Genomic DNA, 27,659 nt, shown 5'->3' on the forward strand with positions numbered 1-27,659 from the left:
CACAGCGTTAAGTTACGCCACTGCAACATAATATATCGAGGCGTGTGGCTACTTCGCCATGTGTGATATGCAAAGAGAAAAACTAAAAGAAAATGATTCAAACAAATCAAATCAATTTTTATTGTGAGGAAAAGTAGAGATTACAGTGACTCTCTCTCTCTGAGCTTTCTCATAAATACATGAAATAAAAAAGTTAATAAAAAATGTTTCGTGGTAACGAAAACACAAAGTGTGGTGATACACCTTAATATTGCCAAAGTTTTAGTTGAACGCCTTTTCCTCGGAATTTACGGTTTCACTTCAACCATTTGTAAATGGAAATAATTTTGTGAAATAATTCATTGAATTGTCTTTCAATTTTCATTTAAAAGTTTAAGACTAAAATAAAAACTCCCATCTTTTCCCATTCCCGTAGGAATTTCGAGAAATTCTCTTGTAGTCTCCCCTACCCAGGGAGGGTAACTTACCTATATTTGAAATATAAAAAAACTGAGTCCAGTAGTTTCATCTGTCAGCGACTCAGTAACGGAAGTTTACTATTTTACTTACAGGGATTATCGACATATGTTGTACAACTGGGGGTTATAAATATGATTTTATACATAGAATTCGTATAATAATATAGATGGTTCTTTATAAAATTCTGTTCTTATATTTTCTAGCGACATCAAAATCGTAGAGCTGTAAAATTATAAACAAAATTATAATAATTTTATACGATTACGTAAACTGAGCCCATTTAAAAAGTATAAGTCAATTATAATTTAGTCTTTAGTTGCTAAATGGATATTATATTTAATCGTAGACGACCTTGAGACACATTTTCACTGAGATGAGAATAATATTCTTAGATAATTAATCATTTTCGAGGTGTTATATTATAGGGTTTTTCATCATGATATATATACGGCGTCCTTATTTAGACTTGTTAATTATGTTACAACCCACGTATAAATTTCATAGAAAAGGCTAAGGTAAGTCAGTAAAGTGCTTTACGAATTTCTGATTTATGCTTTTTATAAAAATGTTCGTATAAAGAATCTTTTTAATTATATATTTTTTTAGATTTTTTACATATATATGTGAGTACGATGTTCGTTAAAAGGTAAATTTCATTCCTATTTTAAAAGTATTTTTATCAAATTGCAATCGTAGAGTTAGATTAATGGATAGAGAGTTCATGGATAGTGATTAATGAAGTATTTCAATAAAAAATACATCAACGCACCCTGGTTAACTCAACGCCGTACTTTTTCTATACACCAGAGCGAAGAAATGAAAATTTCATTTCTCGAGTGGGAATTGAACCCACAACCTGTAACGTTTATAGTCACAATTACGTTTTTGACATGTCCAAAGAAAGATTTTTATATTTAAACTGAAATTTGCATAATAACCAACTAATATTAAAACTTGTTATATATTATACAAAACTATTATAATGAAATACATTTTACAATATATTTACATTATAATATTGTAAGTGAAAAAATTGTGAGCAAGCAACGTCGAATGGAAATACTAGTTCATTATATTATGATATATATATTAATCTAGAGGACGTTGTTGGAATTAATACCGCTTTAATACTTACATATATTGAATGTGTTGAGTTTCATTATTAATTCAGTTCAAATTTACATATAATAGTCATTAAAATAATGAATTTTCATAACTAATTTTAAGTAACGGAGTGAAGTGTTATTGTAAATTTGTATACGCCACAAGAATTAATTATGAGTTAAATATTGGCTTGTAGCTTAGAAGAAAGATTTTTATGATATAAATTTTTTATGAATTCTATTTTATGAATACTATATTTTACTTTTAATAAATAGTAAAAAATATGTGGCTAAACAGCTCTTACAAAGAGTTCTCACATTATTTGTTTTAAATTATTTTTTTAGTTTAACTCCTTTATTGACTAAAAATATTTTCATTAATGTTGGCTATTTTCGCTTTTACTCGCACAGTAAAGTAGCCAGAAGGAACCTAGTGGTAAGGATTCTCCGTTTCCCAATTACCGAGATTTACTTGATCGGCGGAATTCAACCCCGATCATACAATTCTCAATTAATTACAACAAATAATTTAATTAAAATTATTTCTCTGAAAGATTTTCGCACCCATAAACACGCTTTTACAGCCTGACGCTATCTTTCTGCGCCATAACATCCTATATGTTTTTAACATAATCATAATCTATCTATATATATAAAAGGACTTGTCCTCACTGACCACAGCCGAAACCGCTGTGCGTAGAAACGTGAAATTTGGACATGTGTTTACTTTCGTAATCTGGACATCAACTAAGAAGGGATTTTGAAAAATTTTAACCCTAAAGGGGTGAAATAAGGGTTGAAAGTTTGTATGGAAAAAAAATAAAATCGGCACCGATTTTTATAAAATTTAAAATTTAGATTTTTAAAAGTATTTAATTGAACACGTGTTTCATCTTTTTATAGAATTGTCCCCCTAAGGGTGCAAATAAGAGGTTGAAAGTTTGTATGGAAAAATCTCTAAATGGCTACCGATTTTTATAAAAATTTAAATACAGGCTCTTAAAAATATTTCATTGAACATGTGTTTCGTGGTTTCTTAGAATTCATCCCTAAGGGTGCAAATAAGCGGGCGAAGCTGCGCGCGCCCACTAGTCTACAATATTTTCTAAATATTTTAAGGCTACATCGTAAAGCTAGTCTTGCAAAGCTATATCTTTACTAAAACGATTGGTAAATCAACTTTCACTACAAAATTCGTAAACTAAATAAGAGTTAATACAACAACATAATTTGTTAGTTACTATTTTCTTTCCAGCTGTATTCGTAAAAGGCAATTTTCTTTCCATGTTCCTCATTTTCAGTACCCAATGTTTATCTTTTGTCTCAAAAGATTTCATTGGGATTGGGCCGAGGAGGTCTAAATTGTTGCCGGCTTTCTTTTATTAAAGAATGAACGTTTCCTTTTTTATTTTCATTTTAAATGAATGCCAATTAAGGAACAATTACGTTCCTGATCATTTTGTTATTTATTGTATATGTACCAATAAGCAGTTTTAAGATAAAATTTTAGGTCTTTTATTCAAATATTATAATTCCTTTAGCGTCAAGCTGTATAGTAGTAATGCTAAGACATTCCGTTCTCATTACGTTCTGTCCTCGCCGTATTTAGAGGCATTGTATGTTGAGTGGCGAAACTTAACGCCGCGTTTTGCTCCGTTACCAGAGCGAGGAAATTAAAAAAAATATTAAATATTTCATATCCTCGAGTAGGAATCAGCCTGCTGCGTTTACAGCCCCAAGATTGTGCCCATGCGCCACGACCTCTTGTTTTTTTATATTTTATAAGAAAATCATAGACTAATTAGTAGATCCAGTGGTAGTCTATACAAGCATTATAACATTAATTTAATAAAGTGTCAGCTGTTTACTAGGGTATTATTAATGAGATTTTGGCTGTCTAGTGACAAGCGTGATTAACGATTGAATTATATTGTTAGTGGAATTTATTATTATGGTTTTCTTCTTTATTATAAAAGGTCATGGTAATATAAAGGTAGGATAGGGTGTGGCAGAAAAATATAGATTCAATTTTCCTGAAAGATTTTGAATACAAAGGTGTACTGGGTTATAGTACTTTAAATTTCAAGGGAGGGTCTACGAGTCTACGAGTATATAGTGTTAATTGTTTCGATGCATGCACTGTACGTGGGCCATTGTTACTTCGGCCACTCGGAATGTGTTGTTGTACAACTCTTAGTAATTTCCATTTAACTACGTGGGTTAAGCCGCGATTGAAAACTAGTATCCAAATAAAAGGATGATAAGTAAAGGCAAAATACAAAAATACTAGCCATATTGGAACAACTTACTACGCAAAATCCCTAAATGAGAATATTTTGATACTTTCTTCACTATAAAAATCAATGACGTCTTACCAACAAAAATACCAAAAACAATACTGACTCTCGATATCTTTCACAGACGTGTGGCCGCCAGAAGGGCTAGAGGCACAATCCAGCAGCGACATACGAGGCAGTTCCGTGGACTACGCGGCGGCGTTGATGCTCGCCGCGATGGCAGCGGTACTGCTGGCAGCTGTGGGTTACCAATGCGCGGCGACATGGCGGTGGATTATGGGCAGGTGGGTTAGGGTTACTTGGATCTTTGTCTGGTTCTCTTTTTTCAGCTTCAGACTGTATCTCGCATGAAGGGGACCTATTATTAAGGCGTTCTGTGATCCGCTTTTCGCCTAATTTTCGAGATATTGCGTATTGGTGGAAAGGTGGAACTCAATCCGCGCTCTGTTTTATTACTAGAGTAAAGAAATATAATTATTTCATTTCCCCAAGTGGGAATCGAACTCACAGCCGTTGCGTACTAACATGTAATTTTTTAACTTTATCTTTTCCAGCGGGGTGGACAGAGGAAACTTAATGTTAAAACACTTATCACGCAGCGCTCTTAATTTTATTTGTTTTCTAGTTAACGAATTATTAATCTATTTTTTATATTGTTAAAGTAAATAGTATTTAATTTATAAGTAATGTATACGTTAATGAATACACCACAATTTTAAACTAAAGTTAATATTGTTAAACACTATTGTTGTCTGTAATTATAATTTCTAATGACGATGTTTTTACTAATATTCTTCTTATTTTAATTATTAATTAATTACCAATCGCGATCCAAGAAGACTTTAGTTTGTATTGTTTTATATACGTAACATATATACGTAAGTAATAAAGATAATTATCAGGGTCGACCTTGTAGGTTATCTCAAGGAAATTGCTATGAAATAATAAGTTAAGGAACAGTTCCGGTAAAAGCTCTCACAGAGGAAGTAATGGGCACTTAATATTTTATCTATTTCTTCATTGATTAGGAAACTTTTGTAATTAAAACGTAATTATATTTTTTTTTCGCTGTATCCGGAACATAGTAGGGTAAGGAGGGGGGGAATGCCATCGAGTGTTTAATTTGAGACATTCTAAATAGACGTCCATTTTGGCAGCGACAAATGGCGTCAATAATTTTATGAAAATTAATGTAATTTTTTTATCGTTTCATACTACTACTCTTATAGGTTCACTTTGTTGTCTGTCTGTCTGTCAAAATCTCTTATCAAATAAATAATTTTTAAAATTAAAATTTGCAAAACATTTTATCAACATACCTACATACATTTTATAACATTTATCAAATCACTTTGTATTTTCCTTGAAAATATTTGTTTAACGAAAACTTATACCAACCCCAATATTTATGAAGGGTATTTCGATTTCACGCCCACCCTAATATTTTAGAACCTTTCTGAAAGAGATGACAATGGCCCACTTTATTGAAAGAATATCCGGTTTATATCGATTCTAATCCATAAGTGGTACAAGAAAAGGTTGTGATTTTTTACAATAATAAAAATTACAATTGTACAGATTTTTTTTCATTTTGTTTCATATTATTATTTTTGAGCTTGACGCTGTATCCCGCATAAAGCAGGGCAGACAGAGGGAATCTCATGTTAAGACATTTCGTTGCAATATTTACGCCAAATTTTCGAGACATTGCGTTGAGTAGCGGAAATCAGCAACGCGCTTTGCCATGTTACCAGAGCGAGGCAATGAACACAGTAAATAATTAATTTCTTCGAGTGGGATTCGAATCCAAAATCATTGCATTTTCATTCACATTTGCTTGTGCCACTGCGCTACGATAGCTCCCATCCGTTATATTATAGTTGTAAAAGATATTGAGGGATTTTATATCGGAAAGAGCTGAAAGCAGAAATACTCGAGTTTGCGAATAAGTGAATTTTTATATATTTAAAAATACACATTTCGGTTTGGTAAATTTTCATATGGAGCTTATAAATAATATTATGAATATGAATGTAAATTTGTTTTTTACGCTTTTACACAAAATTCAAGCGATTATCAAAAAAAAATTTGTACACATATTCTTAGAGATGTAAGAAATGACAAAGGATAGTTTTTATTAGAAATATATATAAAAATATATATTATCCTTTGGGTATAATATAAAAATAAGTTTAAGTAAGTATAAAAGTAAGTTTACACCATTCAACACGCAACGCCTCAAAGTCGGGTGAAAAGAGAAGAAGGAGTATTTTAACAATAACTTCTCTTGCATGCCTTAATAATTTCCTGAGATGCGTGATTGTAAAAAAAGTGTTATAAGTTGTTACTACATAATAAAATAATCTTTTTTTTTCCTCTACCAGGACACGGCGGGAATCTGAGGACAGTAATTGCGACTCGCTATCCCGGCAAGCAGCTATCCGCATAAGCCACTCCCTACCTGATTTGCAAACTGAGCCGCTTAAACAGGAATACGTTCAAGAGCATAAGGATGCTGGCAAGAAGGTAAGAAGAAGTAATGTTTACCTCTTAATGTTTACAGAATTAATCTAGAATTATTTAAAATTATGTATAAACATTTGGGAAGCTGGGACTGTTCTTGAAAAAACAGGTGCTTAGAATGAAAACTAAACTTGCTTCAAGCTTGCAAATAATATGTCATCTATATACCTACTCATAACATTCGCACACGTGGAAACATCCTTAACATTTTCACTGCAGGACCTTATTTTGAAAAATTTCTTTCGGGTGCTGGAGTTGAGGTCTTTTGGGCCTCATAAATAACATACCGTGCACCGGCGAAGTCTAAGTCCTATATAAGGCCGATTTTGACGGCAAGCCGCAATGACTGTGTTAAGAAGTGTAAAAATAGAAATTTCGCAACTAATAGTCCAGTAACGTAGTCCAGCAAAGTGACCAAAATGAGAAAATCTAAAAACGTAATGTGCAAGAACTGCGAAGGGAAGGGAAGAGAATAAATTAAATAGTAATAATTTAATGAATTAAATAGTAATAACCATTAATTTTCAATGAATTAAATAGAATTATAATAACTATTTCACGTTGTGATATTATTATATAAGGATTGATTTACTTCAACCCATTAAACTTGAAAGGTTCTTTGTCCTTGTTTTTGTTCCGCGTGCCAACCCTACTCAAACACTGGTACTGATTAATGAATATTTATCACAATTAATGTTTATTATGTTAGAACACTTTTGTTCTCAAATAATTTCTGTAACATTTATATCATTTGTTAATATTTTACCAAATATTTTATAATTATTATACCATAACTAAACAATATGTTCATGTATAAAATTTACGAGATTCTTAGTTCTAGCCAGACAAAATATTATACTTGCAATTTTTCAAATTAAAATGTATTGTCTGAGTTGGCCAGGATAAAAAAGTAGGCAGTAAAAAAAAGAACAATATAAAATACGCCCGCATATAGCAGGGTAGGTACAGCTAACTTGTGAACTTAATGTTCCCATTAAGACATTTCCGTTCATCACTTTCTGCCGAATTCTCGAAGAATTGCGAGCACGCTGCGCCACGACAGCCTCGTGTAGATATTCAACTTACGAATATATAATATGATTTTGGAAATTTTCCTTTGGCAGAAACCTATGTACACTGTATAAAACAAAAAGAAAACCTTAAGGCTACTTAATGATGGCGATTACATGCTAACAACAAAAAGCTTTTAATGTCGCCTCTACAAACATTTGGTTTATCGATTATTTTATGTATTGCAATAGTTATTACATTAATAGTATTATAACAGTCCTAAATGGATCTCAGAGAATAAGAACTGTGCAACAAGTGAAATTCTCACTGATAACACTATAAAGCGTTATTTGTGTGAGCAATTTTCATTTATAAGCAATATGCTTCATAGAGTTATAATTTTTTCTATGCAATGAATTAATATTTCAGCGTATGGAACAGGATTATTTATTTTCCAAATTATTATATATTTTTAACCTAGAAATTGAATCCATAAAAATAATAGTAAGATAGCTGTTACCTTAACACCACGGCGTTATTTCTAAGGTGACCCTACCAAATACGATACGAGCCTATAAGCACTTGACTCCAGTGTCAATACAAACAATTCTTGCATGGTAACGAGACTGAATAACCTTTGATTGTTGATTTGACTTTCGCCTCGTTTATTGAAATAATAATAATAGAGGTATATTTTAAATGAGCTAAGTAATTTTCTGTTAGACGATACCGTTATATTTTCTTATATTATTTATGGGCTATTTTTTTTTATACTTGGTTTAGAATTCTGAACGAACTCCTTTTATTAGGTATAACTTAATTTTCAGTTTCGGGTAATATACGAGTATGTACATACTTGTTTGCAAAGTTTGCAAAGGATTTTCCTGTGAACTTCCTGAATCCATTCCATTGTATTCAATCGTGATAATATTAATATTTTAATACATTTTTTATTATTATAATATGCTTCTTCTCACTGAAAATGAATATTACTGAAATGAATGGTTAAACACTTCTATATAAATCGTTTATATTAACTATTTATGTAGTATAAATTTTGTGCAAAAAGAGTTCGGTAAAAATAAATTCGCTAGTATAATTTCTTATAATATCAATCATACAAAGTAATCTACTAAGATAATTCATGTAAATAAAAAAATATTACAAGTATTGATATAGCCGCGAGCTACGAAAGAAATTAAACTTATATTTATTAAACGGTATACGATATACTAGCTTGGGTAAAATTGTAATTTTGCCTAATTTTTACAAACATATCTTTTTCAGTACTTATATATTTATAAAAACCAACCAAATTCGAGAAATGTCATTAATTAAGTGATCAAACCCATAATTATTGCGTATTTATGTAGATGCTCTCTCTCTCGTTTCTGGATTATCTTAATATATGTACATAATATAATTCAATTTATTTGAATATATAAGTACCCTATTTGATTTGAAAGTCTTACCGTTCTGATAAAGTATACATCCGTTATATCTTCTTATTATTTTATTCCTTTGAACTTTTGCTCCAAGTTTGTGGCAACAAAGAGTGGACCCGCGGCTATTTAGGCCTGGCCCTTGAAAAGGAGTTTCGTTGAATCCCTACGTTGAACTAAGTGAACTGAGTGATATTGGAGAATTAAATAATACGACCTTGAAATGATTATTTCATAGTTATATAAACATACTATATGTAATGGTTTTGAACAACCAATCTTCGTACAAAGTGTATAAAAGTAGCTTTTTGCCTCATAAATTAATAACAAATTTTCTTTATAGGTACTTCGTCAAACAACGTTGCCTATAGTGCCTGACCGTCACCAGACCTTCCAACGTCAGCTCTCACATCGTCTGGACCTTCCTTCAATACAATTTAGCATTTGCAGCTTGGAACGCGCTGACTCCTCTATTGGATTAATAAAGGTAATTAATAATCTAATTATATAGTAGTAGGAATATCTTAATTGTATATTTCTATAAGTAGAGGTCTTAGACGCAATGATTGAGTGTTAGATTCCCATTAAACACCGGGAAATGAATAATTTTTACTGTCTAGTGAACAAACTGCGTCGTTGAGCTCCACCACTCTATAGTGAATGTCTCGTTTGTTAGAAGGAAAATGGAGAATTGCTTGGCTCAATGTAGTATTATCTTAATACAAGCGGAATACAGCATAGGTTAAAAAAAATTACATGCTCTCATGTCATGTCAGTTAAAGTGCGATCGTTAAGATATCTGACAAAAAATAATTATTTTCTTTCAATACTAGCTAAAAAAATTCTATATTTCTTAATTATTTAACATACAAACTTACGTTACAATATTTAAAATATATTATAGAAAAATCTGTTAGCAACAATCTGTTCCTGGTAAAAGAAACATCGAATCGAGAAACACCCTTGCCTAGTATTACATAAGAGACTCACGTGTACCCAAAAATATGAGTTATGATGTAATTCATCCTCCCACTGCCATTTGTTCTGGATATGACATGTCACGTGTGCGTTATGTGGAGATAATAAAAATATCGTATAAAATGTTACGATAAATGTTTATATATATGTATATATAAAATATACATAATATATATTTTAATATTCTTTTTTCAGCTTCTCGATGTATCCCGCATTTAGCAGGATAGGCAGAGGAAGCCTAGTGCTAAGACACTCCGCTCCTCAATTTCTGTTAAATTTTGGAGTGGTAGAACTCAACGCGTTTTGCCTCTATACCCGAGCGAAGAAGTGAAAATATTAAATATGTCATTTCTTCGATTGGGATTCAAACCCACAAGTTATTTTTACACGCTTGTGCCCTCACGCCATTACTGGTCTCAAACACTAGCATAGTCTAATAAAAAACATATATATACATATAATAGCATAGTCTAATAAAATGTAAATGACATTGTAAAAGAATATTAATCGATATAGGTTTTCGCATAGCACGGCGTTGAGTTCTGCTATTCAACATGGCGAAAGTGGAGAAGAAATGTCCTGACAATTGGACCTTCTGTCTGTCATGCTATGAATAAGTGAAGATAAGCGTGAAGCTAATAAAGTAGTTATCGAGCTGAATTTTTTCAAATAATAAGTAGAATAGATTTCTTTGCTTGTACAAACCGTATTTTCTACTAAACGAAGTCAGGATCGACCAGCTGTGACTTTTAAGAGTAAACACTTCGAGGTAGGTAGAATACGTCGCATCAATCAATCAGTCAGGTCACGAAACATCCATCTTGATTCTAACTTAGATTAAAGTCACTTAGCCATGTGGGATGGTCATCTGTTACCGTCTATTCTATTACTTCGATTCCTTTTGTTATTTCCAATGTGTAAAGACATTAATTTAATATACAGATAATTATTTAATTAATATATCATGAGAAAGTGTCTAAAAAGTAGGTTGCAGGTTCCCTTTGCTCTACTACGAGCTAGTTATTACTTAACGTCGTCGGCATCTTCACAAGGAGCCACATAGGGCTTGCTAATGTTTTAGGGACAGAGTACCTTCGTCCGGTCAGGTGTCGTTGTAAAACCAGTAGGGCTTTGCATTAACCTCAAGTTCGAAAAATAGGCGAGTCCTGGCACAGGGTCACTAAGTGTGACTGTAAACGCGACAGTAGTAGTAGTGTGGGTTCGATTCCCACTCAAGTAAATAAAATATTTAATATTTTCGTTTTCTCGCTATGGTGTCTAGGTAGAGCGCGGCGTTAAGCTCCACTCCACTCAACACGCAATACCTCCAGAATTCGGCAGTTCCTTCTGCCTACCTTGCTGTGTGCGGGATATAGCGAGAAGCTGATTCAAGATTTTTTCCATTTTTCATAGTATAATTTATTTCAAATTAGTTTAAAGTTGCTGGCATCTCAAATTGCTTGTTGATGGACTGTTTATTTAATAAGACAGTCTCCTTGCAAAATTTTATGTCGGACGTTTCTGTAATAATTCTTACTTTAAGAATTTTGACTATTTAGTTTTAATGAGGTAAACATATTGTTTATTTGCCTTCATAATAGATTCAGATTTTTTTAATGAAAATCTTATTTATCTAGTATACATACATAATTAAGTAATTATAAAAAAGTTCCGGTCGTTTTATAGCTTAAAAAATACTTATAATTTTTCCCAAACTTAGATCTTTTAATATTTATACTAACTAACACACCGCATCCAGCAAAGATAGGCCCAGTTGTGAGCACTTAGTGTCAAGACACTGTGCTCTCCACGTTCCATGAATTGTTACTTAACAATTAGACTTACTTACTTAATAATTAGATATATCAAAAACTAATACATTCATATATATTTATAAGCGCTATGTGTAAAAAGATAAACAAATATTGTTTAAGTAGAGGCTTTTACTATGTAATCTCTCATCAATCCTTTAGCGTGCTGGTAATCCTGTGGCAATGAGTAATGGGCGCGATGACCTACTAAGCTGCTTAGAGTACAAAAACGGCGAAACAAAATGTATTTCATTTAGTTTTTGTAATAAATGTGAAATTTGTGTAATTGTTAAATGAATGAAAATATTTTGAAAATCTTATAAATATATTTATATCTAGTATTTATCCTATAATATATGTCAGTTTCTTTATATTTACTTAGCATTACATTATAAATCAGAAATATTTTTTTTGTTCTATAGCGTGGTTGATTCCAAATATGTATTCGGTAAGTATGAGCTAAGATTTTATCTTAGCAGCTTCACGCTTTTTCACGCATATCAGAAGCACCAAGCACCAAGTGTTTTTTTTTTTTTTTTTATTTTAAAAAACTACATCCACGGGCGCATAGTTGCCCGTGCCTTTTTTTATTTTAAGAAAGTTCTTTTAATGTGGCGTACTTAATTTTGGGACAATTTAAACTGTACTTATTATATCTAGAGCTTATACTAGAGGGGTTGGATGAGACCCCTACCGACATTTTTTTTTTTTTTTTTTTTTTTTTTTTTTTTTTTTTTTTTTTTTTTTTATTATAGTCTTTTGTATAATTATTATAGTCTTTTGTATAATTATTATGTATATAGGTGTGGAATTTTAGATTTGGCCTGGCTTATGCAGAACGCCTTCCTTAAGTTTTTGGATCAGTGCCTCTATCACCCTATCGTCTCTTTGTGACATTGCCCCTTTTAGGTTCGCCTCCGCCACCTCCGTAAATGAAGCGCCCACCGCTCGGCTGATGAAGTTGCCTATTGCGTCACCGCCATCGTCAGAGTAATAGACACAGGTGTTGGTGTGTCTCGTCACTGCGACGACTGCGTGAGAGACGCTCTCATGTACTCGGATCCGTGCGCGTCCGGTTCGGACGATGACGACGTCTGCGAAGGTCTGCCCCTGAGCCTCATGGATAGTCATGACTCGCGAACCTGCTCCAGCTCCATATCCCTGGTCTTTCAGCTGCCTCTTCTCCTCCTGCGTGTGGACCAGATATAGGGTGCCGTCGTTACAGTGTGGTATTCGCGCGTCGGTATATCCGAGAACCTTTAGGGAGTGGACAATGGGGCTTGCGGAGTAAATGCTGTTATATACTCCGGCGAGGGCATAGGCGACGTCCATTGGGCTCCGATGTGTGCAAGGCAACTCGCATGTGATGTTGATTGTCAAGCTAGGCCTACAGTACCTTAATTCGAATAGATTTTGTCTGTCGATGTAAGGCAGCTGATTGATATCTCCGATGAGTGTGACCTCGTTCGCTCCTGACAGTCTGGCCGCCATAACAATGGCCCCGAAGTGGTTCATGAGGGCTTCGTCCACCGTTAGCCGGTTTATAGCTATTCCCTCATGAAAACCATTGACTAAGATCGAGGCCATTGTTCGCACTCTCTTTGTCGCTTTCGTGCCAAGGCGGTGCGCCAGCTTCTCTCTTAGATCTTTCGCGGCCTCTACTGTGGTTGTCGCTACTACTTCCGTGTCCTCATCGAAGTGCTTGATAATGTGAGTTGTCTTACCACACCCCGGAACCCCATTTACCCAGGAAAGTTTTGGTAGCTCCCAATTCACGAAGGCTGCGCTCGGCTCAGGATCGCTTGAAATGGCGTTTGCCATTCCGAGTATCCTATCGTCCAGCATCACCCTCGTGCATTCGGCCACTACTACCACTTGGTCGCTCTCTGATGTAAGGAATTTGGGGGGATCGTCTACTCTTTCACTTTCGACCAGGCCTATAAAGCCCTTGGTGCTGCTATAGGCCGCCATGTACTGTCTCGTCATGCTTCCGTGAATGACACGGGAGCTGACGTTGTCATAGATGGCGGCTTTGGCTTCATCGAGTTCTACTTCCAGGAGTTTGAAGTTTCCTCTCTGGAAAGTCTGAAGGATCTTTTTACAGATATTGGTGTTTACCTCGCGGGTTGCCTTTAATGTGGCTAAGAACTCGATGAACGCATTTATAGCATGTTCCTTTGGGCTTCTGGCTATTTTTAGGTCAGGTAGTGTTATGTTGCCTCTGCTGTGCTCTAGTACGCCTTCGCGGTGTCCTTTTTGTTCCCGTTGATTTCGGGTATCGAAAAAGGCTTTAACTTCTCTCTCTTGCGTGCTAGTTTGGCGCGCAGCCTTAGAGGCAGAACATTTTGGAGTTTCTTAGACTCCCGGAATGTCCTCTCTTTCTTCGGTGCTGGTTTGGCGCGCAGCCTTAGAGGCAGAGCATTTTGGGGTTTCTTTTTCCCTTAGAGCGACGACTCCCAGAATGGCCCTCGCCAAAGTCCTCGAGATGTTATGTTTGGGGGTGGGTGTGTTGGTCTTGCTTGTGGATGGCTCGGGGTACAGCTTCTCTTGCAGCCTCTCGGATCCGCTCTGCTTCGGCGTTTCGGTTGGAGCCTCTGTTGAGGGGGAAGGTAGATGTTTCTTTGCCTTTAGGAAGTCAAGGCATTCCCCCCTGTCTTCGTAGACGACTAGCTGGTGTTTGTGGGCGACCTTGAGGCATTCGTAGTAGTTTGCTATGCTGCCTCTATAAGGTTCTACCCTCATTGCGTCTACGCTTATGCTTATGGTTAGCACCAAGTGTTAAGGAACTCTTTGCTTTCCATCTGAATTCCAGACATTGCGTATTGAGTGTCGCAACTCAAGTTTTAACTACCAAAGTGAGGAAATAATAATAATTCATTCGTACGCACGTGGAGCAGACCTACCACCGCGCTTACAGTCAAGACGGCTTTGGGATCGGTGATAAGAAATAATAAATCAAATATGTATATGTTACATATATAAGTAGTACATATAAAATATATATTACAAAGGCAAAATTATAGATAAGCCGAATTTCTATGCCCTGTTAAGCATGTCAAAATTCTTTACTGATACCGCGCAAAGGTCAGCGATCTCATTTTTTGCGAGGCCCCTTTGTTGTGCCGAAAATTATTTACAAAACGGCTTTATACGTATTTATCATATTGGACGTACTCGTACCTACTTACTTTTTTATATAAAAGATTCGAAATTACACCTATCTTTTGTGGGTTTCCTGTGAATTTTGTTTTATCTTTTTATTGTGTAGAGATTTTGACGGGACTTTCAGCTTTATGGAGCTTTGAGATAAAAGTTCGTAATTAATATTTTTTTCAAATTGCGAGAAATAAGTAATATAAAATATTATTTTGTAAATAATATTTTGTTTTAATTAAATATGAAATTATTATTTATTTATTTTTTATTTATTTATTGATCCACCAACATTTGTTTACATCAATACATACAAAAAAAGATACATAGTACATGGAACTAAGACTAAATGTAACAAACACTTACAGGTAGATACATCTTGCTATGTTAGACCGAAAATAAACTTCTAAGCGTAGAAAACAACACAGAACAAAAAAAAATTAAAGAAATGTTAAATTTAATATATTTTTAGCATGTTTGACTTTTGGTGTTCAATATTAATCGAATCTTGCTAGTTGAATCAGCATTAATGTCAAATAGGTCACTGTACTCATTAACCAACTTGCAAAGTCTAGGAACAGGAGAGTTTGATCCAAACACTGTTTTCCGGGGTGGGGGATAAAGGAGGGTTATTATATTACGGGGAAACCTCATTGGTACACGTATATTAAACTTATTGAGTAGCTGAGGGCAGTCAATTCCGTTGGTAAAAATTTTAGAGATAAAAAATATGTCTAACCGACTTCTACGTTCTTCTAAAGAAATCATTCGGAAATGATTTAATTGTTGACAATAAGAAGGTAGTTTCTTTTTTGAAATTCCGTTCGAGAATAATAGGTACCGTAAGAATCTTTTTTGTATTCGTTCTATTACTAGAGAATGGTTTGCAAAGTGAGGTCTCCATACTACTGAACAATATTCTAAGATGCTGAGAACAAGAGATGTGTACAGCAGTATCCGGACTCTGTTATCACGTAAACCTTTAATGTTCCTTAATACGAACCCTAGTAGTTTTGAGCCCCGGTTTACTATTTGTTCAATGTGAGGTACAAATGTTAATTTTTTATCAAATAATACACCCAGATCGCGGATTTGCTCAAGTTCTTTAATCTTATTTTGTGCAATACTATATTGAAATGAGATGATATTTCTTTTCCGATAGTACCTTACAAAAAAACACTTATTTGGATTGAGATCCATTTTATTGTGCCGACACCAATTGAAAAGTTCATCAAGATCTTTTTGAAGCATTATTGAATCATGTACAGTGTCTATAACTTTACTCAATTTTAGGTCATCTGCATACATAAAAGTTTTGGAAAATTTTATTGCATTAAGTATGTCGTTAACAAACATTGTGAACAAGATTGGACCCAGATGAGACCCCTGCGGAACACCTGACGTTGCTTTCCGAGAATTAGAGTAAAAGCCATTAACTACTACAGAGAATGTTCTGTTTTCTAAGTAAGACTTGATCCATTGTAAAAAAATACCAGAAATGCCATAAGCAGATAACTTTTGCATCAATAAGTCATGAGGCAAACGATCAAAAGCCTTACTAAAGTCCGTGTATACAACATCCACTTGCTTGTGAGAGTCAAGAGCCTCTGCTATATTTTCTGTGAGATCAACTAAATTGGTACATGTTGATCGAGAAGGAACAAACCCGTGCTGTTGAATACTCAAACTCTGTTTAAAATGAAAACGTACAGAGGGACAAACAAGCGATTCTAGTACCTTAGCTAAAGTTGATAAAATGGAAATAGGTCTGTAATTTGATATTAAATCTACGTTGTTTGCTTTGTGAATTGGGACTACTCTCGCTTCTTTCCATTCAGCCGGAAAAATGCCAGTTTGCAAGGACATATTAAATATAATTAATAAAGGTTCTACCAGGTATATAGCACATCTTTTAATAAACACGGGCGGAATCCCATCAGGGCCGGCACCCTTGTTTTCATCTAAACTTTTGAGTTTCCCCAGTAGAGTTTCAGAGTCTATAATAGGTAGTGTTATTAACCGACTGCATTTTTCCATGTACTCCAAGGAATCTCTGTAATCAGAGTTTTGAGTAGTATTATTTATGAATACGGATGCAAAATATGACGCAAACATTTCACAGATTTGCTTACCATCTGAGGCGGTCATCGATCCATCAGTCATATAAAGTGGGTAAGAGCTAGTGCCACCTCGTTTAGCTTTAACGTAGGTCCAGAAATATTTAGAATTTTTTAAGATATTTTTTTCCGAGTCACTAATGTATTTATTATAGCAATCAATGGCCAAACGTGTACAACGCGAATCTAGCAACTGCAACTCTAGTTCGTCCATTGGGTTTTTATATTTTTGAAAACGACGTCTAAGATTGTATTTTTCTTTTAAACGGTGCTTTAAGTTACTACTAAACCAAGGTGGGTATCGAGATTTCTTCATATTTTGTTTAGGAACAAATTTTTCAATTATAGCGCCAATAATATTATAAAATTTAGAAAGAATTACATTAACATCATTAACATCCCCAAATATCTGCACCCATTCACATTTTTTAAGTTCTTTTAAAATATTAATGAAATCGGCTTTATGAAAATTTAACTTGAAAGATTCGCGATTAAACGGAAGCTCTGTTTGCCCTACAAATGAAATATCTACATCCAGAGGAGGATGTAACTGGTCAATGTTACTGAGGATTGAGTGACTAGGACGGACTATGCAAGTTGGAATATTAGATAATACCAGATCGAGTATTCTGTCGGACTTATTGACTACACTGTTATGCTGTTTGAGCCCATATATGTTAATTAAATCTATCAGAGGTTGACATAAACCTGGCACCTTATATTCGCAAGAAGTATCATTCAATAAATTCCAATTAATACTAGGTAAATTAAAGTCACCTAAGATACAGTTGCAATCACAATTTTCGAGAACAAGACGACAATTATCTATAAAGTAGTTTAACATTGAACTATGCACCGGAGGAGGCAAATATACTACACAGAGAGCAACCCGACGCAAAGAATGTGATATCGGAATTTCAATAATGACCCAGAGGTCTTCAAGTTTAGATTCCCAATTAAATATACGTTTGGAGTGTATTTGTCTGGAAATCGCTACAAGGACTCCGCCACCTTCACTTTTGTGAATTAGTTCGGCGTTACTTCTATCTTTTCTATAAACCACATATCTCTCGTCAAAAAGCTCACTGGAAGAAACCGAATCGTTTAGTCACGTTTCTGTAAGAACGATTATGTCGTAATTATTACAAAGTACCGCTTGAAGAAAGCTGTGTGTTTTGGTTCTTAATCCACGTGAGTTTTGATAGTACAATTTTATATTTGAATCGAATTTTAAAAAGAGAACTGGACAATAACATACAATCACCGCTAAAAACTAATTAAATAAAATTAAAAATAAACAAATTATCAAATGTTTTTTAATATATCTAAATTTTTCACTACGATAAATTCGGTTTCATCACTTTTCCTCAAAAACACTCTGCCATTCCGAATCCAGACATACTTGTATCCAGCTTCCTTCGCTCTCTTTCTGGCTGCCGCGTGAAGAGCCTTGTTCATGGGGGACAGATGTTCACAGACAAAGATCGGTCTGCTAATTCCAGGCAATCCCAGTAGTGCAGAATTTAATTTATTTTCCAGAGATTTTCCCTTGTTATATTTAATAGACGCAGCGAGAAGTTCGTCGCGCAATCTTGGTGTTGACAATTGTACAATTATTGATCGTGGGCGTGGAGAGCTTTGATTTTGCTTTGCAGTGCGGGTGCAGCGCAGTATATCATTTTCTTTTAGTTGACAACCGACAATCTTTCCTAAATCACAAGTTATCTTTATTAGGTTTTCATTTTTATTATCAGGCACGCATTGTAACTCTATATTACTCTGTATCGACTGCTGTTCTATTTGATTGATTCTTTGATTAAGAGAATTAACAGTAGAACCAAGCTCATCTCTCTCAGATTCCAACTCAGATATTCTGACCTTAAAAGCATCAATGTTATTTTTCATGTCTTCATAATTCTCGTTAGTGAAATTCAAAAACTTTCTAATTTCAATTATATCATCTTCTAACGGTTTTATCTTTCTATCAATAATTTTGCTAATACTATCTTCCATTTTAGAAAATAATTCTTGCATTTTTTCATTCATAACTTCTTCTATTGCGTCACGTAAATCATCCCGAGTTATGCTGTGATTTTCCGGTGTAGGCGGAGACTGAAGTGCTGGTCTTTTACTTCCTCTCACAGTAGATACATTGCGAATAGGAGTGTGATCCTTTTTTACATTCTTAGAGGAATTACGACAACATTCAGGGCAGCTCCAACCCGTATCTGTATTCGCTAACGTTGCGTCAAGAAATATGCACGCAAAGTGATAACGTTTTTTACACTTTGAACATGTTATAGACTCATCGTTATTACCTGCTTCCGGTAAACAACAACCCCATCGTGACCGTGACATTCTTATAATTTAATAATTTTGAGTAAATAATATGATAATAATGTTGTCCTCTCAGATGCAAATGCTTGCTTGTTCGTACACGTGTCTTATCTGCAGAGCTTAATCTATGACGAATTGGTTAGGGTACGTCATACGTCTCGACGAAAGATCTGCATACGATAATGGTTCTTCTGCTTAACGCATAACCGTGAGATTCGATCGCTGATGCACTCCGAGCACTGTGGCAGTGAAATATTCAACTGACCGCACAAATTTTCACAAAAAAATATTAATAATTATATCTAAGGAATTATTGCGTTATTTACGATATTATACACATTTTAATTGCAATGTTTGTATCACTAATGTATATTAACACACTTTATACATTGAAATTTCGAAGCCGTTGTTAGACATTGTGAGTGGAAATAATTTTAAATAAGATATTTTCGCGGAACCTGCGTAAAGGAGTGTTATTTAGGCAGTGTCAAAGACTAACTGGTTCGGTGGTTAGGGTAAGAATAGCTTGGTTCTTTGTGTCTAGTCTGCCATAATTTAACATTTAAAAAAACCCATTGGTGACAATGGGCGAGGAGATAGAGATATGAATAGAGGAAGAGACCATATCGCTTGGCGCTCCGTTCTCTCTGGCTACTAAGCTAGGGATGAATCGTGAAGAGTGTGAAGAAAAAATTGCATTACGAATCGCGAAAAAGTATCAGTTTAATGGATATATTTTCTCGTAAATAATATTATTATAATAAAAGAACTCTTTCACTCCCATATCCTTACAGTAGGTAATGTTTTATTTACAAAATTGAAAATCCAAGTAATGTAAAGTTACTCTGTTACGTTATTGTTACTACGTTTCATCTGCCATTAATAATAAATAAGTATTAAAGAGATGCGTAACGGTACAAGCAATAATTAAAGTATAATTTATTAAGACCGTCGTGGTGCTGTGGCATATTGATATGTTCTGTGGGTTCGATATTCACTCGGGGATTTAAATATGTTTTATATAAAAAATATGTAATGCAATATACAATGTCTCCTTAATTGTAGCGAAAACCCCACAGGTATCTGAAAAGACTCTTCACTTACAGTGGAGCTGAAAAATGTTAAATTTTATGATAAAATTTTACAGTTAATACATTACTAGGAAAATCGTAATAAAAATGGTGTATTTTTTACAGTCATAAAATAAACTAAAAGCACGTGTAATTTAACGTACAACATGTACGAGAATATTATTGTTAGAATATAAAAAAAAAATCTTTTGGCTTGAGGCTTGCTCGTGGAATATGATGAAATTGGTTTAATATTTTATGTATGTATTTGTTTGTAAAAGTTTGATTTACATTTTTTTATCTATATTACTAAAAGTTACATAAATATATACTTTTCATAACTTCGTGGTACAGTTGAGCAGTTTATTTGTAAATTTCACAGTTAAGGGTTTCGATTTTAATTCGAGAACTTATTACAATATTACAGAAAACGACAACATTTGTTTTCTATAGCTTAGACATTGAGTAGTGGATTCTAGAATACAGTGTATCTACTCTAGTTATCGCAACGTTGAGTTCGGCCACTTAACTGTTAAAAGCTAAAAAAAAGTTAAAAATACCTATTTTGTCTTTAGCCGGAGCTCTACAAAAATGAACTCGTCCGTCAATCCTCCACCGACAGCGGCGAACTGGAATTCTGCGGGAAACTACACTTCGCATTGAAATATGATCAAGAAGTAGAAGCACTCGTTGTTAAGGTATTATATAATTGTTTTATTTTAGTAATTAGTAATTTCTTGATATATCTTGTGTTATTCTTTATCGTTAATTATTTTTGATAATTGACAATTATAATTGCTATGGGTCTTTTTTATTTAAGGTATCTATCTAACTCTTATATTACCTAGATATAAGATTAGCGGTCTCGTCCAAGTAAACTTATTATTATAGCCAAATTTTTGTATAAATTGTAGCTTATGTTTTATTCTGGTGTATCAACTATATAACTGTAAAGTTTCATGTAAATCTTAAATCTCTTTCAATATATGTACGTAAACTCAATTTCATTTTAATGATTTAATATTCTTCAGCAAATAGCACTAATTCATAAAATGAATAAGTTATCATGTCACTTAAACTATTAATTCAAATGATTTACAATCTCAAAAACCCTAATGCTAAAGGGTCTCTGGCAATTAATTTACTCAAACCCACCGCAAATCTGCTTAGTGACCTTTAATATCTACTCATGTAGTCTATATCTATAGTTTCCCTTTTCTGAGTGACAGACACACACACCAAAGTACTGAACTTAGTTTAGGGGATGGAGAATTCCTTAAAATTTCTACAGGAACGGGGAAAAATGAGGTAATCCACTTTACGTCTTAAGATCCACGTAAAACGTAAGAAAAGTTATTTGCTTTAGGGTTCCAGCACCGCCTTTGCTACACGAGTAAGACTGTTTCATTATTTTCTGGTTTGGCAAATAAGCGGGTGTAAAGCGAGGAACAGAGTGTTATAACACTAGGGTCTTTTATTACTTTGTATGTAGGTACTAATAAAATTCCCCCGATATCAAATCTATGACCACCGTATATACAAATCAAAGCCAACTATAGCAATGGTTATAATATTCTCAACAGATTACAATTTACATAACAGTGTTCTAGTGCTACACATGCTTAATGAGATGTCAATAATTAGGTTTATTATCATAATTAAGTCCGCATAATTCACTTGGTAAATGTTTAATAGGTATGTGCTTACTAGATTTCTAGTAATAATTACTTAGTATTGAAGTTTAAGCTGTGATAAATTATTTAATTATTAACAAAATGGGTGCTTAAATATTCAAATTCCGTAAGCTCTTAATTGAGTATTATTAAATAAAAAAATTCGGTTTCACCCATTATCATTCATGTAGTAAGGTCAGCGGAAATAGCTTAGGGATAAGTCATTACGTTCTCTGCTTTTCGTGAAGAAAAGGCTGTTACGGCCTTTCCATATTGGAATATGATTTGTTTTTCCGTTGTAATTTATCACACTGGCGGAACCGAACAATTTGCTAATACAAAGTGTCCTGTTTTTTTCGTTTGATATACGAAACCCTAAAATATGTAATTATTTGTATTATTTTTCTTTTAGATTTTCGAAGCCCGTGATCTGCCCATAAAGGACGTGTCAGGCAGCAGTGACCCCTACATCAAAGTCTTCCTGTTACCAGATAGGAAGAAGAAGTTCCAGACTAAAGTGCATCGTAAGAATCTCAATCCCGTGTTCAATGAGACGTTTCTGTTCAGGTAGGTTTCTACCTTAATAGCAACCTTAAAATAATTATTTTCCAGGTCCCATTTCCAGCTCCCTGCCACAAGTGTATCAGGCTTTATTTCCACTCGAGTGAATGAAATATTTAACATTTATTTTCTTCGTTCTGGTAACCAGGGAAAACGCAGCGTTGAATTTTACCACTCAACACGCAATGCATTGAAAATTTCATGGAAAGTTGGGAACGAAGGTTCCCACTCCCTACCCCACTATTTGCAGGATACAACGTGTAGCTAAAAAATATTTAATTAAAGTTGTTTTTGCTATCTGGGCGCTGCAGAAAAATACGATGTCTAAAAATTTAAACTTAATTGAGATAAATGTTACTAATTAAAATGAAGAATGAGAAATGTATGTAAGAAACAAAAAAAATATCGAAATGATAAAAGAAAAAGAATATTAGCGGACAGTGATCATTTGTGACAAAAAAGCTCAAACATTTATAAAAAGTTTATTAAAGTTGAATGTTTGCTATAGAAGTTCAAGTTACAGTATAATTAAATGTAAAATAAATTCTTTATTAAAGAATTCTCTAAGCTCAAAGGTACATCAACCTTTGTACGGTGCTTTACAATATTAGTTATGCTATATTTACAATTCATAGTAACAAGAGATCTACCTGAAATAATAAATGAAAATCATTTTATTAAATTTTATTTTTTTAATGTTTTGTTTAATTGAAATATTTTTATAGAAGCAAGTTATATTAATTAATATTATGTGTAAAATGAAGATGTTTCTAAATTCTCCATATATTTAACAAACTTTAAAATATATATTTTTTTGTCATTTCTGTATGAATTATACTCGCACTAATTAAAGTAAATTCGAAGAGAAGGCAAATACTTTCTTTTTTCCTTTTTTCTTCTTTCTATTCTGTCAAGTTCTAAAAGCTCTATGTTATTTAACAAGATGGAACGCGTAAACGCCTCTTTATGAATAATAAATAATTCTTCGGATACAGTTTGAATTGAAACCAGTTTCTCTGAATGCGTCTCAATAATTAAAACGTAAAGCAGAAATATATCTAGCAATTTATTCAACCCAGATACTAATAGTCGATAAAAAGAAACTATTGAAGTAGATTAAAGTAATCAACAATTAAAATCTTAACTGAGGAACGTTAGCGTTATATTATAAAGTTTTGCAAGACTGCACTTCCATTAGTGGAGTAACTAGTTTATGACGTTCTAGGTTTTGAGTTGGCTTGCGTTTATTATGTGGATGAATGAATAAATGGGGAACGTAAGTGTCTCATTGGGAACATAAAAAATATAAAAATATTTATGACTAGGTTTTATTTGCGACTTAACAAACAGAAACACAAACAATTTGACAGAAACAGAATTTTACAATTTAGACCAGTAGTTCCTGAAAAGAGCATGTTTAACCAAACATTTTCAGCTTTATAATTATACTAGCGGACGCGCGCAGCTTCGCTTGCGTATTTAAGGGTGAATTCTAATAACCCATGAAACATGTGTTCAATTAAATATTTTTATAGAGTAAATTTCAAATTTTATAAAAATCGGTGGCGATTTAAAGATTTTTCCATACAAACTTTCAACCCCTTATTTGCACCCTTAGGGGGTGAATTCTAGAAAACCATGAAACATGTGCTTAATTATATACATTTAAGAGTCTGAATTTCAAATTTTATAAAAATTGGTGACGATTTAAAAAAAAACCTATACAAACTTTTAACCCTTTATTTGCACCCTTAGGGAGAGAATTCTAGAAAACGATGAAAAACGTGTTCAATTAAATACTTTTAAAAATCTAAATTTAAAATTTTATAAAAATCGGTGCCGATTTAAATTTTTTTCCATACAAACTTTGAACCCCTATTTCACCCCTTTAGGGTTAAAATTTTTCAAAATCCCTTCTTAGTGGATGTCCAGATTACGAAAGTAAACTTTTGTCCAAATTTAACGTTTCTACCATCAGCGGTTACGGCTGTGCGTGCATCTTATCTCAGTCAGTGAGGACAAATCCTTTTATATATATAGATTAGAGATGACCCAGTGTTGCAGACCCCTCCCAGGTTCTGGCCCAGTTGGACACGGTCTGACTGTAAGCTCTATGTTTGGGGAAATAATTATTTTCACCCCGCTTTAGTAAAAAAAAGTGCAGCTTGGAGTTGATGTATAATGTGAAACATTTTTATGTCTCGTATATGAAAATAGATCAGGAAAATATATTTTTTTTGTTCTAGCGTCCCCTACGAAGAGCTACGCCAACGCTACCTTCAATTCTCGGTATACGACTTCGACCGCTTCAGTCGTCACGACCTGATCGGCCATGTTGTGCTAAAAGGACTTTTGGAATCAGCTGATTTACATCAAGAGATTGAATATACGATGAATATATTAGCACCACCACAGGTAAGCATAATTATCTAATTAATTTTTAAATCCATTCTTCGCTTTCCGCCCGAATTCGAGACAGTACGTGTTGGCTGGCGGAACTTAATCTCGTACCTTATCTTAACAAAGAAGTATCAAAGATCTTTACTCCCCCGATTAGAAATCGAATCCACAACCGAACGTTTACTTAAACTACAATATTTATAGTCAAATATCACACTGTGCCAACGTGGTCCATTATAAAAACGTATAGGTAAAGATAAAAGAATAAATAAATAGCAATCTCTTTATATGTAAGTGTATGTATAACATGATAGACTACGGTACCTGAGTGTTTGTTTCGTGAATGCACGTCTCACGAATATTATCATATTCATACAAATCTTCGTCATTTTGATGTAGAGACGTGACAAGTGTATATGTGAAATAGTATGTTCAGATTGTAGATGAAACTAAAATAACTTCTTCGTGTGAAGCGTTAACCTTCATTAACCAAGTTAACTCAAGTTATAGTTTTTTATTAATTATAATTGTTTTTAGCTTCATGCTTATCCAGCATATAGTAGAGTAGGCAGAGGGAACCTGGGAATCTAGTGTTACGACACTCTGTTTCGATTAAGACTTCCGTTCTCCAGTTTCCGCCGAATTCTTGAGACATGATTTATCTCATTACTAGAGCGAGGAAATTAAAATATTAAGCATTTCATTTCCCCTATTAGAAATCGAACCCACAGCCGTTCCGTTTACAGTCGAAAGCTTATAATGATATTAAAATATGTCCTTTACATTCAAAGCACTCTAGTTAGAAAATAGCAAATCATTCAATAAATTCAAATTCTCATTTTTTTTAAATCGATCAATCATTCTGTAAAGTCCTTTTTCGTGTTAAATCTGGGTTGAGTTGTCATTAATCACCTATTGACCGAACCCAAATCTCGAAGAAATTCCCTCTATTATGTCACACAGGGTCTACTTTGCTCGACCGTAAATATAAAATGATTAAAACATTCTAAGCGTATTATGTCTCTTATGTCGAAATATTTTGTTGACGAAAATGATGTAAACGGGAAAATATTTTAACTTGGCCACTCTTATCTGGAAAACAAAGCGCGATGTTGAACTCGCAATGTCTCAAAATTTAGGCGGAAGATGGAGAATAAAGTGTTCTCATACAAGCTCAGTACTTAATTTTTCTCTAATTTCATTTCTTCTGCGTACTATAAAAATACTTATGTGAAAACTTTAATAAGTTAACAGCGTGCTTCAAAAATTTTATACGAATATAGACTACTCCTACTTCTTTATAAAACACTCTAAAAGTAATGTAAAAGTAACAATTTAAAATAGATTCTTAATTCAAATTTCAATTAAAGCGTATTACGCTCTGGTTACAAAATAATGAAACGGGAACCTGTAAAAGGAAAACGGAATATACATAACCGTTCTATTTCACATTTTTTTAAAATAATTTTCACGCTGTATTCCTCCCAGAAGAATTTAAGACTTTGTGTCAAGGCATTTCGTTCTTCACTTACTTTTGATGGTAGCATCATCGCATGCTCAGATGCGGAACTCAACGCTGCATTTAACTGACTAAAGTTTAAAAAATAAATCATCTGTAAAATAAAAAGAACTTTTATATTTTTGTAATACGAACACGGACCACATTATATTTCAGCTTCAGTCATTCAATACATAGAACGGAGTGCATCCGCTCCATTTCACGTTAAAAATGAAGAATTTTCAGCTAAAATATTGATTGTGACATTTCATAATTGAATTGAATTTAACAAAATGTGAAACGTGATAAAAGTTTTTTTTTGTGATTCTGGTAATAAAATAGTAGTCGCATTTTGATAAGTAAAGTTATCGTCAAACTATCTTATTGTAACTATATAAGCGAATTTAGTTTATTAGGTAAACGCCGCATTGAATTCCTTTACTCACCACGTAATGATTCTAAAATTGGGAAGAAAGTAGGGAACGGAGTGTCTTACATTAGGTTGCCCTACATTGTTTTTGCATATGCGGGACGCTGCTAACAATGTGATTGTTACTGATTCAAATCCCGCTCTATGTTATTCTCTCATCCATCACGTGATAACCTATTATTATTTAAGAACAATTCGATTATAGACTAACGGTTTTGTGTGTTTTGAATTATGTTAATTATGAACTTTTTCGGTACAGGAAAAGAAAGATCTCGGAGAACTCATGCTTTCGCTGTGCTACTTGCCCACTGCTGGACGACTCACCGTGACTGTCATCAAGGGGCGAAATTTGAAAGCTATGGACATAAATGGATCATCAGGTACGTTTGTAATATTAAATAGCATAATAATAATAGCTGCCCGTCGTATGTGGTATACTATATAATGGGGGATTTAGAGGGAACCAGTGCTAAGAATTATCGAAATATATATACCAGAGAAGATTCCCCCAAGTGAAAATTCCGTGCTAATTTCAAGATTGTAAGTTTTGTATGAAATGAACCACAAAAATAAGTTTGCAATAGTTATTATCTGTAATAAGAATATTTCTTCTTTTATTTTATCTTTGTTTATACTACAAGTCAATTTTTTTGTAGGATTTTTTCATAATTTTAGGTCTACGGGAAATATCCTGTAGGTTTTCATTACTCAGAGAATTAATGGTCTTTACACACGAACAGACGGATAACAAAGTGATTCTATAAGTGTTCCATTTTTTCTTTATAAGGTACGGAAC

The 27,659-nt window shown here is 33.7% G+C and overlaps 1 protein-coding gene across 3 annotated transcripts in view; it reads left to right on the top strand.

The window, feature by feature from the left end:
* LOC146533051 (synaptotagmin-10-like) overlaps positions 1-27,659 on the top strand; it is a 71,786-nt gene that overhangs the window by 37,045 nt on the left and 7,082 nt on the right. For all 3 annotated transcript variants that reach the window (XM_085196582.1, XM_085196583.1, XM_085196584.1), the window contains exons 2-8: positions 3,984-4,143; positions 6,244-6,385; positions 9,179-9,322; positions 20,877-20,999; positions 22,387-22,541; positions 24,782-24,950; positions 27,123-27,243. In XM_085196582.1, the coding sequence (XP_085052708.1) occupies positions 3,984-4,143; positions 6,244-6,385; positions 9,179-9,322; positions 20,877-20,999; positions 22,387-22,541; positions 24,782-24,950; positions 27,123-27,243 (1,014 nt within the window). The remainder of the gene's footprint in view (positions 1-3,983; positions 4,144-6,243; positions 6,386-9,178; positions 9,323-20,876; positions 21,000-22,386; positions 22,542-24,781; positions 24,951-27,122; positions 27,244-27,659) is intronic.

The sequence above is a fragment of the Heliconius melpomene genome, chromosome 13 (genome assembly GCF_056956725.1).
Source record: "Heliconius melpomene rosina isolate 202511_hmr_F chromosome 13, ASM5695672v1, whole genome shotgun sequence".
Classification (NCBI taxonomy): Eukaryota; Metazoa; Arthropoda; class Insecta; order Lepidoptera; family Nymphalidae; genus Heliconius; species Heliconius melpomene.